At 40.4% G+C, this 19,579-nt stretch overlaps 1 protein-coding gene across 1 annotated transcript in view; it reads right to left on the bottom strand.

The window, feature by feature from the left end:
• LOC108548798 (uncharacterized) overlaps positions 1–17,572 on the bottom strand; it is a 114,081-nt gene extending 96,509 nt beyond the window's left edge. The window contains exons 1-2 of the mRNA XM_017901919.1: positions 17,568–17,572; positions 12,150–12,522 (exon numbers count right to left, since the gene is read on the bottom strand). Of these exons, the coding sequence (XP_017757408.1) occupies positions 12,150–12,522; positions 17,568–17,572 (378 nt within the window). The remainder of the gene's footprint in view (positions 1–12,149; positions 12,523–17,567) is intronic.
• Between the last annotated feature and the right edge of the window lie 2,007 nt (positions 17,573–19,579).

The following is a 19,579-nucleotide window of genomic DNA, read 5'->3' as shown; positions in this document are numbered from 1 at the left end:
ATTGAAATATAACGTGGAAAATAACATTTTAAACTTTCATAATGGCAGAAAGAAGTTGAATTATTAAGGGAATGTAAACAGAGTCTATATAAAAATATCATAATCCGAAGTACGATTTTTATATATATGTCGAAAAAATTATGAAATTCAGTACGTTTAATACGTATTTTATTATTCACTTCATTGGAGGAATAACTAAAGTTTCCTTTTTCCTTTCCTGTTCGTCCCAATTTTCCTCGCAATTTTCACAGTTTTTTCCGGTAAATGAAGGTAGTCGTGTAATAGCAGAGTATTTGAATAAATTATTTGCGTATGAAAGAGAAGTACTGCCTCAACATCTCTTAACATTTATTCCAAAATAATTACACAGGGTGGACAACTTGATTTCTACTGTTTTCATTTTCGTAATCATAAATTGATTTTTTCTGCCTTTCGAAACTTGCAATTAATATCGTTATGTTGTCATTCTTCGATATTTGCAAAATAATTTTCTATCGTTTCTGCAATATAGAATAAACCAAAATAACAGAAGATGATCGATATAGTCACTTCACAGGGTCCACCCTATATGCAGCATGAAAATTTTTCGAGAAAAGAAAGTTCACATAACCCAACCCGAAATTGTTGAGCTGAAGTAAGGTCATTTGGAGGTCATATAGTTCGTACTCTCAACAACAATAATAATACAAATACAAAAATACAGAACACCATTTAAAAAGTTAAGATTACCTTTATAATAGGTGTCCCAAAATTCATGCAAGATTTAAATTTTGCGCCATTTGTGCAGAAAAGTGTTGCCAACGAAAAAGATAGAACAACGTGATAGCTGACAATTTAGGGTTATTAAAAATGGAGCGCTACACGTCTTCATTATTGAACAATATTTACAATTTTTAATTACAAAGCTGCGTTTTCAAAATTCTATCAAAATTATTTCCTGAACGAATTTTTGGACACCCAATATATATATATACAGGATATGTGATACATAACTATCGCCATGATTTTTTAGACACTATCAACAGTCGGATAAAAAAATATTTCCAAAGATAATTAATTAGGAATATAAAAGATTCTAAAACCAATCTTTCTTCGATAAAAAGTGGCACCCTGTATTTCATATTGATGAAAAGGGAAATTCGGGAAAAGAATCTTTCAAAGTAGATTTTTAAGAAATGGTGTACTCATTTCCCCTACCCAGAATCCACCATCAGCCACATCACAGCATAGTTATTAACAATTAGCCGACCTACCCTTCGACAAACCACCCCGGTGCTCGAGGAATATTCGATTTTCCAGACGTGTTCCATTCGAACGAGGATGCAATCGCGAATAGTCGTTGGACGAGGAAGATGGCGGACGCCCGTCGAATTTTTAATTCACTTTCGCCGGTCATCGAACCGTCTCAGGATCTCATTTCAGATAACGAAACTTCCTCGCGTCGGCTCGCTTAATGAACCCAGGGACTCGTCCCCGAGATCGCAACTACCTTCGCGGTCCCGCTGCAGAACTCCCCGATCTTTGCACTTCCGGTCCCGGGCCTGTCCATTTCGCGCCATTAACACGCCTAATCGAACTCATTCGCCTACGCCCGGTCGATTTTGCTTTCTTCGCTGTCGGCCAAGATCGTCGCTTTAAGGTACCCTCAGGGACGAATCTATCGTCTTTAACGGTATACTCCGTGCTACGAGAATTGACAGGATGTGTGAACAATTATATACGTGCGAAGGTCACGTGATGAGAACAGGATTGGAACACTTTTTTCGGACCCCTGGAGATAAGAAAAGAAGATGGATTGGGATGCAAGGTCTCTCAGCAAGGGTTCTTCATTATCCGTCCCTGAAAATCAATGTTTGGCAGAAATAACACTGACCACGTGACTGTTTATATTTTCCGCCATTTTTCGTTGAACGCAGCACGGAATTACCGATGTTTATTGGGGAACTAAAGATAGCAAACGTAGACTATAGTAATTTTAGTGGTACCATGAAGATAAGTAAATATATTAATTACAGTTCTATTTTAATGTAATTCGATATTAATTCTATTTTTTAATATATTTTCCGCCATTTTGCGTTGAATGGAGCACGGAATTACCAATCTTTAATGGGGACTTAAATATACTAAACGTAGACTATAGTAATTCTAGTAGTATCACGAAGGTAGGTAAATATATTAATTACAGTTCTATTTTAATATGAATCGAATATTAATTTTATTTTTTAATATATTTTGCAATATATTTTCCGCCATTTTGCGTTGAATGCAGCACGGAATTACCGATCTTTAATGGGAATCTAAATATACCAAACGTAGACTATAGTAATTCTAGTAGTATCACGAAAGGTAGGTAAATATATTAATTACAGTTCTATCTTAATATGAATCGATATTAATTTTATTTTTGAATATAATTTTTAATATATTTTCCTCCATTTTGCATTGAATGGAGCACGGAATTATCGATCTTCAATGGGTACCTAAATATACCAGACGTAGACTATAGTAATTCTAGTAATATTGCAAAGATAAGTAAATATATTAATTACAGTTCTATCTTAACATGAATCAAAATTAATTTTACTTTTTAAAACAGGTATATGTTTCTAGTAATTGCAGAAAGGAAAATTCTGTTCTTTGGAAATTCTTTCTCACTAAATTGCTAGTTTTACTGTTAAAAGGATTTTCAGATCGTTCATGTGACAGTCTGTATTTCTAATTTACGAACAGACGATAGTGGCTGAAGTTGGGATTTTATTATGCTACCATGGGTTTTATTATACCGATGGAGGGGCACGGTGTCGAGTGGACACGAAGCAGACACCCGTGAATTGCTTATGGTTCTTTCTTCTTCTTACCCTGGGAACCATAATAAAGCGTAGAGAAGCACGTGTCAAGAGTGTTACATTTTTGAAGTTTATTTTAGGTATGTTCTTACAATATTTCTATCGACGTCGTTCTCGACAGAATACACGGTTCACTGGTGTAAAATTTTGCAGAGAAAATGGAAGGAGGAAATGCTACTTATAGCAGTTCTCGAGATATCAACGAAAAGCTTTTGACATAATACAGATGTGGAGAAATTTGTCTATGCAAATGCGACCGAAATGACCGTTTTCCCTGTAGTCATGGCTGAACAGATTTCAGATAGGACACCCTATAGAAATTCAGGTCAGATATCAGTACGTGTCATCTGCTATTCAACACTCGGCGACGGGTACTACTACACCGGAAGCAGTTATTTTAACCAGCTCTGTACAGACAAATTCCTGTGTATAATGTCAAAAGTTTTTGATTAATACCTTGGAAACTATTCATTTCCCGAAACTAATATTTTACATTTAGCAGCCACCTTTCACTGCGGAATTCGCTGTCGATCGGCCACGGCTGCTTTTTGGACAGTGTCCCCATTTTTATGTACGCCATTGCACTGCACATGCTGGCTTTTCATCATAATTCATGACGATCTTTAATCCTCTGTTACCTCGTATCAAGCTACACCAGATATTCCATTTTGATTAATTTATCTCGAGTGTAATATACGAAATGTATTTAATTCTTTTCCTAATTAGATTAAATAAATAAATAAATAAATAATTCGACAAAGGTATGTTAATTCTTCCTCTTCTTCAGGATTAACAACTACGTACTATCAACACCAGGATCATTAGCGATGTTTCACGCTGCTGTTTCTTTGTATTATTCGATGGATTATGCAAATTTAGTTGGAATAAACTGGTTACAAGAATCTCGTAGTCCGTATAATCGATTCATAATTAGAATAGACTTGTTGCTTGTAGAACTCATTTCTAACGAGTGAGTCACGCGTTCAGAGACTATAGACAGGCTATATACACACAGGCATAAGTACTCGTAACGAGGGTTATCGTTTTCCACGATAGATGTCGCGACTATGTTCTAACGTTATTGTTTTAGATTTTGTGATAGAAATTAGAGGGAAAATTTAAATAATATTCCAAACTGGGATCTTAATCTTTACACTGCGGCATATTTTTGGAGAGAAACATCAATACCATTTTATGGGGAGCGATTATAGTCACCAGTAGTGACGAAAGGGTTAACCCATTTGCATTCAAGCGCAGACTATTCCGCGAGTCACGACTGTCGTCTATCACCGAGCGCGGAATAATCCGCAGGCCTCACCTATCTCTTATCACCGAGCGCGGAATAATCCGCAGGCCTCAATTGTCTTTTATCACCGAACGAGGAGTAGAAAATAACGTCGAGGATATTTTTGAAACGGAAAATTAGGAACCGGGTATAAATTAACTCTCAAAATTATTTTATTTTGATATTCCACGCAAGTTGAGGTTATTTTAGATTTGACATGTTAATTAACACGGATCTTCGGAATTTGATTAAACAGTGACTTAGGCTCACCTCTCGAGTTCAAAGGGTTAAACATAATCCAGTCTAGTGACAACTTAAGCAATTATGTCAACTCACCACCCCTCACTCCTGATCCCACGCTATGAATTAGTGGATGGAACACGAGATACGGAACCAAAGCGATATTTTTCTCAAGCGAATTCACAACACGTGGTCGCTGGCAGAACTGTTCCTCAGAATCAAGCACAGTTGTCTGGTAAACCCACGGGTTATGTAATTCGCCCAGTTAATGCCTTCGAAATTCATTAGTGGCTGGGATCTTACGTCGTTCGTGAATCCCTTGGAGGCTTCTAAACGAACAACCGACTGGGCTTTAGTCCAAACTGGAAGACGCCCGTTCGAAACGAGACCACCGCGTTTCTCAAACTTGCGAACTAGCACACGCTTCGTCGGAACTGCGTACACACTCCAGTTACTTTCCCTAAACTGATTTCACCCCTACGTTTTCACCGTCGTCGTGATCCATCGATCTCTCGGCGATCTTCGACTTTGGGAATTTCGGAACGCAATTCAGGACGCGGGACTGAGTCTCCGTGAAGTTAGGCGCGTCAATTTCCACGACGACCCTCAACCCGCACTCTCGTCGTCGAATCGCAGTTTTCCGGAGACGCTGAATCGGCTTCTCGGTAGGATTCTCTGGATCCATCCTAGGGAAAACGTGTGAAATGCTTCGTGGCTGAGAAAAACACCAGCTGAGACAATTCAATCAATAATCGAGAAATTACGGCATAATTTAGGATAGATTATAGACAACTGCTCGAGTAATTTGCAAGAAGCTCAGAGTACTGTATAATGCTGCTTGAAAATCAAACAGTGCATCTGTGGGAAAATATATAGTGAAATTGAACAAGAAGTATTCCTCCTACTATTTTGAATATAATTAGCTAAAATATCAATATTTACCAATTATTAAATATTAATACTTTTTAAGTGAAACAGAAAATAAAAATGAAAAGGATAAGAAATATTTCAATCTCCTCAAATTGTTGTGTTTATATATAAATGAAAGATTGTATAACATTTTTAATATTGGAAAGAAAGACCAAATTTTTGGCTACTGTATATGATAGAGCATAGCAATAATTTTTATTTAATAACAAACCCGAAAGGTATAAACAGAAAAATCCTAGCTAAGCCTGTGTTAATGCATAAATAAAAGATTGTAAGACACTTTTAATATTGGAAAAGAAGCACAAATTTTTGACTACAGTATAGAACAGAGCATAGAAGCGATTTTTGTATAATAACAAACCCGAAAAGTTTAAACACAAAAATCACAGCTATGCCTGTGTTAACCCTTTGCACTCGAGAGGCGTCCCTTAATTGCCATTTGATAAAATGTCGAAGATCGATATCGATCAATATGTCAAATTTCAGCTAATGTAACGGTGTGAAGAGTATCGAAATCAAATAATTCTCTGTGTTAATTATTATACGATCTCTTACTTAGTACCCAGAAAAATATCGTCAGCTTTATAGCAGAAAATCTTTGAACTCCTACTCTTCTTCTGACCAAAAATCGTCGAGCGCAAAGAGAACTCTTTAGAAATATTAGCACATATATGTGCATTAATAATTTATTAAAATTACGATTGTTATAAGTGAGAAGAAAATTAGAATCCCATAGAGAGCTATTCATCATAGAATCCTTCGACAATAAAAAGGAAACCTCGTCGAATATCATGGCTGATAACGGTTTATTCTACTCTACAATCACAGCTGTGAAATGACTGTAACGTTAACTTAAAAATAATTCGTCTCTGAAGAGGTTAAACGAAGAAAGACAGGGTCTCATAATGGCGACCACGTCGAAGACCGCGAAGAACTCACGCGTTAACTAAAATGGCGAATCTCGGATAGCCGTATTTCCATTTGGCGAACGTTTCGTGTAAGAAAATACACGAAAATCGGACACAACAAGCCTATTTTCTGTGGACCAGCGACGCTAAATAATTCGCATTATTCTTGGACACAGGCGTGTATCTCCCTCGTCGTGTAAACAACGCCGAGTTACTTCGTTCACGGGTCTAACGAGTCTCAGTCGCTGTCGAGCTTCAAAAAGGTCTCAAGGTCTAAATAAAGGAGCTGGTACAACGGATAAAACTCTGTGTAAAGTTTATTTCCACAGCATCCGTGCTGTGGAAGTTTCTGAGAACAAGAATGTGTGCTTCTTCCCGGCCCTTCCGTTAACCTCTTTGCCCAAAATGTACATGTACGCTCTTGAAAAGTGGTCACTCGGACATGAAGAGCGTATATATAGCGTATGACATAGTAGAGTGGCTGCTGAAACGCGAAGAGCATAGTGACTCATACGTAGAATATTCGTATCCCTGCTATCACCATCTTCAGACGACTTTTCATCATTTCTGACAGAAATTTTGAAGAATTTTGGAGACCTCGAGCTACGAGAAAATTATTGCAACATTTCGCTGCTCCCTTCTTGGTAGTTCAAGTAACGTGAAAGAATTAGGTTGAGATATGAGAAAGAGAGTACAGTTAAGAGAAATACAGGTATAGCATAGTATATTATAAAATATACTACGTGTAGAAATTTATGATAAATGTAATGCGAGAAAATGTGCAATATTTAAAATATGAAACCAAAACCGAGTTCAAAACCAAAGAGGCTGAAATAAGTATATAAATACCTACATTATTGCAAAATTTTGACCCAGGAGCCAGTATATTACATGTAATTTAAAAATCGATTTAATACTCTGTTTTATGCTCGTATTATAGCACTTTGCGTCTAAGAAGTAGCAGAAACTTTAGATCATTTCATATTGCAGGGATTATCCTGGTTAAATCCCTCATAGATAGTGGTTCCGAGGTTTGAGAAGGAATAAGAGCTTCTTTAGTAACAGTAACAGCCTTATTTAAACTAAAAGATAATACTCGTTCGCATAAGCTCTCACTCACGACACTCTTAAGTCTCTCACTAGACTCTCACTCAAAAACTGCTACTCTTCAACTGCCTTCTCAGAACTCTCAGCCACAACTGCTCTCCACGCACTTCTCTCACACCCTATATATCCCCTTACGCATTCGTTCCCCTTCAGTTTAATTCATAATCTTCAAAACTATACCTAGCATATCATAAATAGCCCATCTACTCGATCCTCTTGCACGCGGTCACTTCTGTCCTTCCGCGTGCACACGCAGGTACTGTGCGTTCGAGGAAAGAAGGCACAGTGTGTTTACCTAGTCATAGCTCATTAACTCCGCTGACACTGCCATGATCATAGGCAGTACATGGTGACGAAGATCATCGGTCACCATTTTCGGAAAATAGTGGCCAATTTTCGACTATTGCCTGCGATCAAGGGAGATTCAGATGAGTTAACACGTTGAATGCCATGGAAGTCATCGGTGATTGGTACTCAACTTGACAGTGGCGCCATGGGGGTCACCGTTGACCAGTACTCAACTTGGCAGTGGCACCACGGGAGTCACCGTTGACCAGTACTCAACTTGACAGTGGCGCCACTGGGGCCACCTGTGACCGGTGCGCCCAGATTGATAGAAATATATATAATTCAATCAAATGTCAATATTTAGAAATTTTTATTATTACCATAGTTAATTCAAAGAAAACCTCCGCCACAATTAACATGTCAAACATGGTTATACATAGTAACTTATCTATTGCAGATAATATTTCAACATTATATGTACCACATAATAGAAAATTCATCGTGGCGCCACGAGCAATCCCTGTAAAACTGGCGTGGCATTCAACGTGTTAATCAGCCGTGAGAATGTAAACACGCTGTGCCTTCCTTTCTCGAACGTACAGTATCAGCCTAAGTTATGCATTCGTTCTTGTATTACCACGTCCCAGGCAGTCTTCGCAATTTTTCAGGGCCGTGCCTATCGCATTTCCACAGTGCTATCTCATGACCGAAAATTTGTTCCAGAGGTAGTAACACAGAGTCGATACTCGGGCAAGCACGAGTCAAAGTAACTCTATCGGCGAGTAGAAAATCCAAAATCAAAAGTATCCGAGAATCCGAAGCATTAGCGAGGACCTGATTGGCGAACGTTTGGAACACGTTGAGCCAAGGAGCGTTCATGCTCGAGGACAAAACGTGCACTGGCTGCAATATTTCGGTGATGTAACGAATGGAACGCCGGAGCCACCGCGCAATACCTGGCCCGTTCAACTCGATGGAACTCGATGGAACTCGATTGCCGGGCGAAACACTATTCCGAGCGAAACGACGACGAAACGTATCCCCGGAGCGGGTCACGGAGAGAGCGGAGAGAGTGGAGAGAGCCGGAAGAGGTGGAGGAAAAACGAATCGAACGATTCGACGTTCCACCCCCGACTCTGCCCCGACAAACCGTTTCATCGAGTTATGCGACCCCGGCTCGCAATCCGAGTAAAACGTCCTGTCATGCGGCACTCGATAAGCTCGTACCCGCGAGCGGCCGCCATTCACGCGCGTCGTGGCCGCTGTTGCTACGCGTTCCGCTCGTACATTTGTTTAATCTGGCCGCGCGGGTTTTCCACGGGGTGCGAATTGACTTCTTCGGGGCCGCGGTTCGTTGATGGGGAATTTGGCGCAGAATTTGCCCGATCTGCGAAGGTCGAGGTGCTTAAACGCGGGAATTACTTTCGAGAGGTTTTGTTCGCTTGGATTATCCGGGAAGTTGTCGGCAAAGCTGTGGAGGTTCCGCTGAATTTCTTGCGAAATTAACTTCGCGAAATACACAGATTTAAATTAACGCGTGCACGCGTAAGGGTGTACATAGTGGTGCCCGCGTGGTTTTGAAATTGGTGGGCGAAGGTGGAAGTAATGAAGGAATATCGGTAAACAATATCGAGCGATTTTTGACGAGCTTTGACTATAAGTATTATTGTAAGCAAACATTTTTTGATAAGTGGATGTTAGAACGATGAGTATAGTCACTGAATACTGAAAATTTGTGATGTATCAACGGGGAGTATAGTCAATGCTTATTACAAATTTGTAATATATTAACTGGGAGTACAGTCATTCGCTATTAAAATTTTGTGACGTGTTAACGACGAGTACAGTCACTAAATATTAAAAATTTGTAATGCATCAATGACGAGTACTGTCACTAAATATTAAAAATTCGTGACGAATCAGCAATAAGTATAGTCACCCAGTATTTGGCATTCGCGATGTACTAACAGTAGTTTTATTCACTCGTTAAAATTCCTCAGTGATTCATATCTTCGCTAGAATAAATTACGCCTGCGATGATATATTTCATGTTGTATCGAAAGCATTGTTTCATCGTTACAGATTTGTTATTAGCGTTAAATGCATTCTGAGAATCAGCTAATGAGTTCACATTCGTAAGAAGATATAGACACGATTAGAATGCAAAACTCTTGGAACAGGATACAGGCTACGAGTTTTAGCCGATGGTTGAAGTTTAATTCAGAAAACAAATCGACACAGAGGGTGCGTTCTGTGATTCGAAGTTGCGCGTACAGACGGAACATTTCTGACAGCAATTAAAGCGTGCAAAACAATTTCCCTGGGATTAATCCGAATCACGGTGTCTGCGTGAAAATCATTAATTCTGCCGGGCCGGCAATCGCCACTAATGAGATCCGTGCGTTGCCCGCCATTTGTATTTTCATTCGTGGAACCTTCCCCCTTCCTTCCTTGTTTACCGACGTTATGTTCCTTCCTGGTCCTTTTGTCGGTGCTCTCCCACGATGCCTCTATCGGAAGACTCTCCTTTTTGGCGTCTTCTCGCGTCATTTTTATTGCCGTAACTCGTTCCTCGTGTTCCCTTTTCGTGTTCTTGCGTTGCTTTATTGCTGGAATTCCTTTGTTCGTGTTCTTACGCTGCTTTTTATTAAGGATGTTCCGCCTGTCTTGCAAAGCTGACCCAATTTTGTTACGAGTACACCACTAACACAGTGTTTCCGAGGAAAGGTATTCCCTCCTCCTTTTTCTTCTTCTTCTTCTTCTTCCTTTAGGAATCTTCATAACTGATAGTCCATATAAACCATTTCGAAGGGAGTGATAGCGTTCATTGACTATTCCGTATAGTAGGAAACACGTACGATTAGGGATAGAGAGAGTTTTGGAGACAATGAGGCTGAATTATTTGCTATCCATAGAAACAAATTTTCATTTTTTACTAGATGATGGTAAGATTTTTCCTATCAAGCCAACTTAATTGGGACCACCAATCCTGGTATTGAATAAGCGAAATTGGATATAGAAAGTTTTCAATGAAAGAGCACTCGGAATAGCAAGGATACACACACGTACGTCAAGTCAGACTTAGTTTCAAAGGAGAAATTGATTCACCAACTCTGACTCATAGCAAGCAGGCAGCAGATCCATCAGTAGGAATAGTATTATAGTTAGTATTCGAAAATGTGATATTCACGAACACTAAATTCAATTGATACTCACAGAAGTTGGATAGCAATTAATTATAGAGAGTTAGGGTGTAATTCGGAGGAATCAAGGAGGTAAAAAACACTGGAGATTTTTTTATCCATAGCGTGTTCGAAACACACCTCGGGATAACAATACTTCTAAAAATCGGAGAATTAGAAATGGATGCGAACTGGCGTGAAAAGCGGCGGGGGGGGGGGGCACCCATCCTTCATGAAATTTCGGCGAGAGATACTTAACCCGGAATAGCACTTGGTTGTCGGCAAGTACTCCGCGATACCTTCTCACTCGAGTCAATTATTCCTTAATAAGGCATATAAGCGTTTATAGCAGTAGATTCCTTATCGATTTCTGATCTTGACCTGCACGTGTCATATGCACTAGCCACTGCAGGTGCAGCATCATTCGATAATATCAAGGGTGCTAGTTACATTCAAATTATTAATAAATTTATAAAAATAATGTCTTCGGTATATCAAGTTATTAAAAAGCTAAAAAGCTTCGTACAATCGTGGACCACGTTACATTAATCGATACTGAGTTAATAGTAACTGGATACATAGGTGCAGTATCACTAAACCTACCATAGTGTTTTCAAAACTGCTATTAAAAATTTCGCATTCGACATTATTATCGCAATCACTCGTTTTCGCGATTTTTCTTCCAATATTCGTATAATAATTTTTTCAATGTCTCTCAAAATTATCCCAAGATTTTAATTCTTTTATATTCACTGGTCATTTGATTATGCTAGGTTAAGTGTTACGTACAATAATTTTTCCAATATCTTCTGCTATTCCATTTTACCACGATTTTAATTCTCTTTCAGTCACCGATCACCTGATCATGATAGGTTTTATCTAGAATTTATGACAATTTATGGCAATATTGCTATCTATTTAAGCTAATATTAATCAGGACAATTATGTGGTGAGTGGAACAAAGACTAATGTCTCAAAGATTACTCGTATATAAAACTATTAAAATTATATTCTGCACTGTTCAAGATTAAATAATTTCCCACCACGTATACGACTTCCACTAATTCCTTAACAGGCTCAGTATCAAGAAGCTGTTGCATAAATTAATAAATAAATCAACAAGCAAATAAGTTTGTCGAGCAACCCTTCGTCACGTGACTCTAAAATTTATTATATATAGGTCCAGTATTTGCTAAAAATCGCTAAAATGCTTGGCACAGTCGACTGTCCGGGTACTACTACTTGCTTTAATTTCGAAATTCGTTACACGGTCCAGACAAGAAAGCGACATACGAAACGCAGCTGGTACTCAAAGCCGTTTCGCCATCCACTGTCAGTTCCGTCTGTCAGAGAAGACTCTTACCTTGTCTTCCAGCGTCTTCGACGTCTTTTCATCCTCCTCGTTCCTCCTTCTCTTGTCCTTCTCCTTCGCCAGGCCGTTCAGACTTTTGTAAGACAACAGACGACACATGTCGCTGGTCAAGTCGGGCAGACGGTTCTTGCAGTCGCCGCAGTGGAACTTCTGCTGCGGCATCTCGCACGGCGGGCCCCCGGCGACGTCACCGCGGAAAACCGGAAGTTCTCGCGGCCTCTGCCACTGTCCATCATCGTCCTCGAGGCTGGCCCGCGCTCGAATCGGCTTCGAGCGCCGGCGACTCGCGTTTCCACGCAGATTACACGGATTCTCGTCCCCGGGTGCCTCACAAACGCCACGATCGGCGAGTCGAGTGTTCGTTCTATCAATCGTTATCGATCACACAGTCCTCGCGAGCGAAAAGATCGATCTCTCGCGATTTCGATTTCTAAGAATAACGAAAGGGATTGAAATTATGGTTATCGAAACTTGGCAACTTGGAAAAACTTGATAACTCCGGTTATCGAAACTTGGTATTTTTAAATGACGTTCGAGGAAGAAGGAAGCGTAGTATAGACTTTTAAAGACGATTTTCAGACAGGCAAGTTCTCTATCTAGAGAACGGCACAGAAGTTCGTTCTTTGGTATTTTACCGATACGTCCAACTACTCCTTAACTTTTTAATCGGGGTGTGAAACTTGGGAGCTGCGAGGTGATAAAAGCGTATGACACGTTGGCCGATAATCTCGAGAGCTCTCGAGCCTCTGGAAACTATTTCGTCTCCAGCTCCGGCCTCTATCATCGTCCAAGTACCATAGAATCGAACTCCTCCGCGAAAATAGCTCGAGTTTTATCCCTGCTCGTCAGACTCCGAACGTAAGCAGCAAATTTCGAGACCCAGATTCCGCCCTGAATCTGAAGGAGGACACAATCTTCTCGAACAGAGATAGAACGAGAGGAGAAAGAACCGCGATCGTTGCAAGCTCAAGCTCTACGGAACTCCATCCCGAAGGAAAGATCACCACCACGACTGGCTGAAAGAACTCTGAAACCAGTGTTCCTCGAAGTTTCTTCCGTATTTCGAGCGTGTAAAACGCGAACTGCGGTGGTCAGAGAAGTCCCGGTAGCGAAACAGACATATGAGAAGAGAAGGAAGGCTCCACGCGTGGAATCGGTGTTTCGATGTCGGAGAATTTCGTAACACGTCGGTATTAGCAGCGGGTCTCGTCATAGTCCGCTTCGAGAAGGCGCGACGACTAGGGGAAATTGGGGCGATCGAAAGAAGCTGCTCCTTGGCACAGTTTCACGGGATCATCGGACAGTTTCCACTCGGTTCAAGCCACGGTACACAGACCCGTTTTCTTTCTAACCTAGCCACGCTTTTACCGCGTCTTCTGCCCTGGACATCCCTCTTCCGGAATGTGAAATGAAGCGGCCGCGTTTGCGCGGATATTTTAAGAAATCGGGGACGCGCCGCTCCGGGGAACTCGCTTCGCCAACTCGACGCTTCCGCGTGGACCAACGCGACCGGAAGCGGATCCGACGATTACCCTCCGGTTCGAAGATGGCAACTAGTCGTTTCGAGTTCGTCGTACCGAGAAACGGACGCTCGGACAGGCTCGGAGAGCTCGAGAAAAATCGAGCGACGATCGGCGCACGACTGGCGACGATCTTCGAAGCCGGGAGCGACGTTCTCGTCTCGAAACGTTTAAAAATACCCAAGAGGAAGGTGGACGAGGTCACTCGGCCGAGACAGTGCGCGACGCGTTGAAAAAACGGCATTCCAGCTACGCCTAGCGACGATGAATGAACCGGCACGATTACGCCGCGCGGCTGTTGCTGGATTAAACGTTGTTATTGTCCAACCCGGTAACGAGCTCGTGATTTATTGATAATTTAATTCCACGATTAGCCGGCCACCCTAATTACGCGAATAATTCATTCGAAACGTAAGCTTCTCCGCGGAATTGATTATCGATCTTCGACATAGGCGGCGCTTACATCGGCCGCCAGGACCGCTCGTGCTGCAAGCTATTTGTTCCATCGGTCGTTATCATTCGATAAATACAATGGGTTCTTTATCGGTTCCGGCATTAACTCGATATTACAACGCGATATTAAAACCGATGCAAAACGGATACCACCGCTAATAATCCTGTTGCAATTTCGACAGCGCGAGGGGTGGAGAGGAGAGGAGAGGGGTGGAAAAATTAGTTTAATTATGACATTACAGCGGCATCGTTTTCACCATCGCCAATAGATGGATTTCTAGTTGAAGGAGATTCTAGGACTTGCTAGAAAGTCCTCGGAAAAATCCTCCGTTTTCTACACATATACAATCCATCTATTGTATGGTCTTCCCACGTTAACAAGCATATAAAGCTTATTGAGGGAGTGCAACCTAGCTTCATGATATTTGCAGCTCAGGGTACCCATTTTACTGACTACGATTATAAACCTATCCTGCACAAATTGAATCTCAACCCATCAGCACCTAGGACAGTTATGGACTTCCTTTTTCTTTACAAAATTTTAAATGGCGTGATTAAATGTCCTTTACTTAGTGATATAAACTTTTATGTACCTCAAAGAACATTTAGAACATCGCCTACATTCCGGCCTGTCTATTACAAATCACGATTCTCAAATACCGGTCCTATATGTCGAATTACTTTCTTAGCAAATAATAATAATCAAGCAATAGAGCTTTTTGGTGTTTCTCTGGACGTTTGTCGTAGTTCTATTTTAAGAAACTTGTAAACTCCGCCTGCGTTTATTTTCTTCGTATTCTAATGGGTTTTCCCGTTCAATAAATAAATTTCCAATATTGCTAATAGTACAAGGCAGGGCAATTTAGAGAATTAATTTAGCGAATTAATTTTTCGCGTATTTAGAAATTTCGTAACAGAAACAGAATCTTCGATTTTCCAAGACTATGGTAATTCCGTACATTTGTAAAAATTCAAAGGTTACCCCGATAATTTGAGAAAAAGAAATTGACGAAAAATTCGGTGTTAAAGGAGAAACTTTTCGTCGCATTCTTTCAGATATTTTTATAAATATATAAAATTTTCAAAATTTGCGATAGTATCCCCGTCTAAGGCAGGGTCTGCTAGGTAGCCTTACTGACGAGTCCACTAGGGGGCCCAGGCCCAAACGCGTCCCTTCCTTTTCCTTCCGTCTTTCTAACACCACGAGGATACCTGCAACCAGCAGCCTTCAACAACCATAGGGGAGGACCCGCAGAACACGAATTCCGCTTTACTCTCCTATATCCGATACCCTATTATCGAGCATCTGCTTCATGATTCGCTTTTTATGGTTATAGAATGAAATTAAACGGTTCGTCATTTGTCTAGGATTCAAATTTCTGCCACGACGTGCCTGTCACATATTCCATCTCTTTATCTCTTACAGATAAATCCTAATAACAGCGTTCACCGATCGAAATTGTGCTTGCAGGAGTGGCTGAAATCGCGACAGATCAGGGTCCACGGAACAGGACCTTCTCCTGATCCCTGGTCTCCCTGCGATTTCCTCCATTTAACGACGACCAATTGCGGGTTGTTGGGTGTTTTACAACCGCAAACGTCCCTTAAATGGCGGATCCTTAAGACCCCATACTAATCCTTAAGATAAACCGCACCAGTTTCGCCACACACGACGCGGCGTGTCAAACGGGGCAACCCCGTGCATGTGAGAAGAATACGAGAGGTGGTTGGTTTCTCGAAACAGCACTCGCGTCCCGAGAATTTTCATCGAGGGGGAATTAACGCACGCGCGTCCCGGTTGCCACAAACTAAGGAGGGAACGAGTTCTCGGCAAGGGGTCGTTGTCTCGGGGCGATAATCGTTGCCGGAGCAGCAATGGGTAATAGAGACGCGGCTTTATCGTTATTAGCACGGCGTGTGCGCGCTCGTGCCGGAGGAGCAAACAAAATATCGAAAGCTGCAGGGTCGGGGAAAGCGATTCGGGCTACTCGCGACCCGATACTAATTACTCGCGAAGCGCCGTTCGCCGGCTAATTGAATACGTCCACGCTGATTTCTCGCTACGCTCCCCGTTTCCGCCAGCTCGACTTCCTTTGTTTCTTTTACCCTGCCAGGCCGAAGCCTCGAGCCCCGTAATTGGATTCGCTAGCAATTAAGAGGCCACCCCCTCGAAGGGAGGCCAGTTTATGGTTTATACACAGGCCGGTCGCGAGAAACGCGCAATTAATGTCGAATTAGCCCTAGGAGCGAGCTCGATCTTTCTTCGGGCTGCTCGAGCATCGCGGGTCTCCGTTCTCGCCGGGCTAAGCGATGGAAGTAATTTGAAGAATTGGTTCGTTTGCTGGTGACGGGGGTGAATGGAGTGGCACGATAACGAGGGCGTTTCCCCGTGGTGTTTGGAGAACTCGGCAGCGGGCTCGAGAGCAATTAAGAGGGCTGTTCCTCGTCTTCGAGTGCATGTCCTTCTTCGATTCACTTCCTTCCGCGATTTTTTCAACACTTTGACTGCCACGTTTTCTCCTGACCACCGTGGTGTCGCATATGTCGCATATATGACCAACGTGGCAGTCAAAGTGTTAAAGAGAGTTCTCTAAACTAGAAATTCTGATTTCAATGACAGTTTGCGTGCACGTAAAGTATAACGAGTTGCAGCAATTATTTTTGCTGGCACAAAATGACTATGACGGGGTAAAATCGACGAATAAAGTTTTAATAACTCTTTTCATTCGTAAATGGGATTTCTCTTGTGCAGTAAAATTAAAAGAAGAAAAAGCGGATGGTAACTTTGAGTAACGATTTTATACTTTTAATAACATTTTTAATTTCTTACTGACTAATTTATAATTTTATGCTTTTTTAAATAATATATTTATGTAAGAGAACTTGATTTGCCAAAGGGTAAATTTGATTTGCAAGAGGGTGAATTTAAAGTGTGAAATCTGTATTCTTAGAGTTTTTGAGTACCACTATGACACTATGATCATTTCCTGTGTTATGTCATTATTGACATGTCAAGATAAGCCCACCTTTCTCCCTCCTCAGCTCCTGTCACCCATATAAAAGCCAAAGCTGATGAGCACGATAATTCTAATTTTTTGATTAGGCATCTGTTGTCGAAGACTATGCCCAAACTCTAAATTTACGTAAAGAATTAAATAAGGAACAATGTAATTTCGCATAAGAGCTATTACAAGCATTTTTATAATGTAAAAATGGGTATGGGAGCATACGAAGATTTATATGCAACACGAACAGTGTGTAACATAAAATTTACTATTACACGAACATCCATTTTTATTTATTTTACATCCCGTGCCTCCTGATAATAAAATATTATTTGTGCAGAATTTTTTGATCCCATGGAATTTAATTCGAATTTAGAAAGTCAAACGACAGGACCACAAATTAATCTTATTCGCGTTCTATTTCTATTTACCCCATATCCCTAGCCATACTAAAATATTATTTTCCAAAATTCTAAACTCGAAGCGAAGACGGATCGTAAAATTTACTATTACACGAACATCCATTTTCACATATTTTACACCCCGCAGCTCCAGATAATAAAATATTATCTTCATCGAATTTTTTGGTCCCATGGAATTTAATTCAGAATTACATTCCCGAACAACGGATACAGAGTCACATAAAATACCATGGATAAATTAATCTCATACATATACTAATAACCAAAATTATTATCCGTACTAACCAAAATTATTTAACTCTTTGATTATCACACTTTGTTCTAATATGTTTTTGATGTTCGAATAAAAAGTTTTATCTGTTCAATGAGGCACTTTTTATTTCAAAGTATCTTCTAATTAGCGGTTATAATGAAAATGCACTAACTGTCAATTTTCATTCAATGTAGTTCAATGGTAGACCACCGTGACGTCATAGGAGGAACCGTGGCCGGTCATATATGACCAGCGTGGCAGCCAAAGTGTCAAAGGACGTAGAAATCTCTCGTTATATTAAAATATTATTTTCCAAATTCAAAAAGAAAAGACTAAGATTTTGATAGACCTGTCAAGAGAATACGCAGGAAGATGCTCTGCTCTTCAATCCCTCATTGACATAAGAGCGAAGGACGAGGGTGTATTTCAGCTGGGAATAGTCATTGCCAAGAATTTCCGGAATCGTGCCCAAGATTAGGCGAAGTTGCTGGTTTTCCGGAGGAACCTCGCGGTCTGGACTGATTCGAGCTGGTAAGCGTATCGCGACACGGGGGAAAAACGAAACTGTGCGCGTCACCGGGAAACAAGGGCGTCGGCAGCCGTCCCCGGGGGAGACGGCGTCCCGACGGCAGCGTGTCAGGTATAATACAATCTCTCGCCTTATCCGCGTTTCTGCGAGGATACGAGTCTAAGTTTATTAGGTGAGCTGCAGGATAAAGGGATTCGCGCGGGTTGCTGCCGAGAATGCGAACACTCTTCTGACACTCACCCCCCGAAGAATCGCGAATCGCGTTACGCAGATTTCCCTGCAATTATAGTTCAACTTCGTTCCCTCGTGGTTGACACATTACTATTTGATTTTGCCAGAAAAATTAAGCATTTCGAGAGCTATAGTCAATGTCTACTGATTGTGAGTTTATTCGATCAACGAATCCTCGTCGTCTGCGTTCTAAAGACGAGGTGAGTATGAAATGAGTACTATGTTCTAAGGCAAGGAATGAGAATTATAAACACTATCAAACAGTGAATTAAAGGGACGACAAATCGTCGAAAAACAACGCAATAGGAATCCGCAAATTTATAAAATATTTGCAGATACAAGTGTAATAATGGTTGACATAGATCTTAACCCTTTGCACTCGACGACTTTCTCGTTACAGAAAAATAGTAATTCGAAGACTTTCTGTCATAGAGTCGACGATATTTTTAAAATGGTAAATGAGAAATCATATGCAAATTAAGACACAGAATTATTTTTCTTCGATATTACATACATCGTTAGGTAATTTTAAATTTCATATATTAATCAATCGATCTTTAGAATCTGATTAAATGGTAACTGAGAGTTACCTCTCGAGTGCAAAGGGCTAATATACATATTCATGTAAAAATAAATTGTGTGGTACAGACTGTGTTGCAATTCAGAATTGACTGAAAGTAAATGTGTATGTTAAAAATAGTAAATGCAATATATTATGTATTTATATATATTATAATTATTGTGGCAATGGTTGACATAGATTTAATATATATACTCATGTAAAAATAAATTATGTACGTAAGAAAGAATGAAGTGTGCTATATTATTATTGCAATTCAGAATTGACTGAAAGTAAACGTGTGACAGAGTATGGTGAAAAATAGTAAACAAAATATATTATGTATTTATATATGTTATAATTATTATGGTAATGGTTGATATAGATCGTAATATACATACTCATGTAAAAATAAATTATTTATGTAAGAAAGAATGAAGTGTGGTATA

This window comes from Eufriesea mexicana, unplaced genomic scaffold (genome assembly GCF_001483705.2).
Source record: "Eufriesea mexicana isolate 0111107269 unplaced genomic scaffold, ASM148370v2 scaffold1653, whole genome shotgun sequence".
In the NCBI taxonomy this organism is placed as follows: domain Eukaryota; kingdom Metazoa; phylum Arthropoda; class Insecta; order Hymenoptera; family Apidae; genus Eufriesea; species Eufriesea mexicana.
The sequence above is the reverse complement of the archived record's forward strand: the minus strand, read 5'-3'. Positions and strand labels throughout refer to the sequence as shown.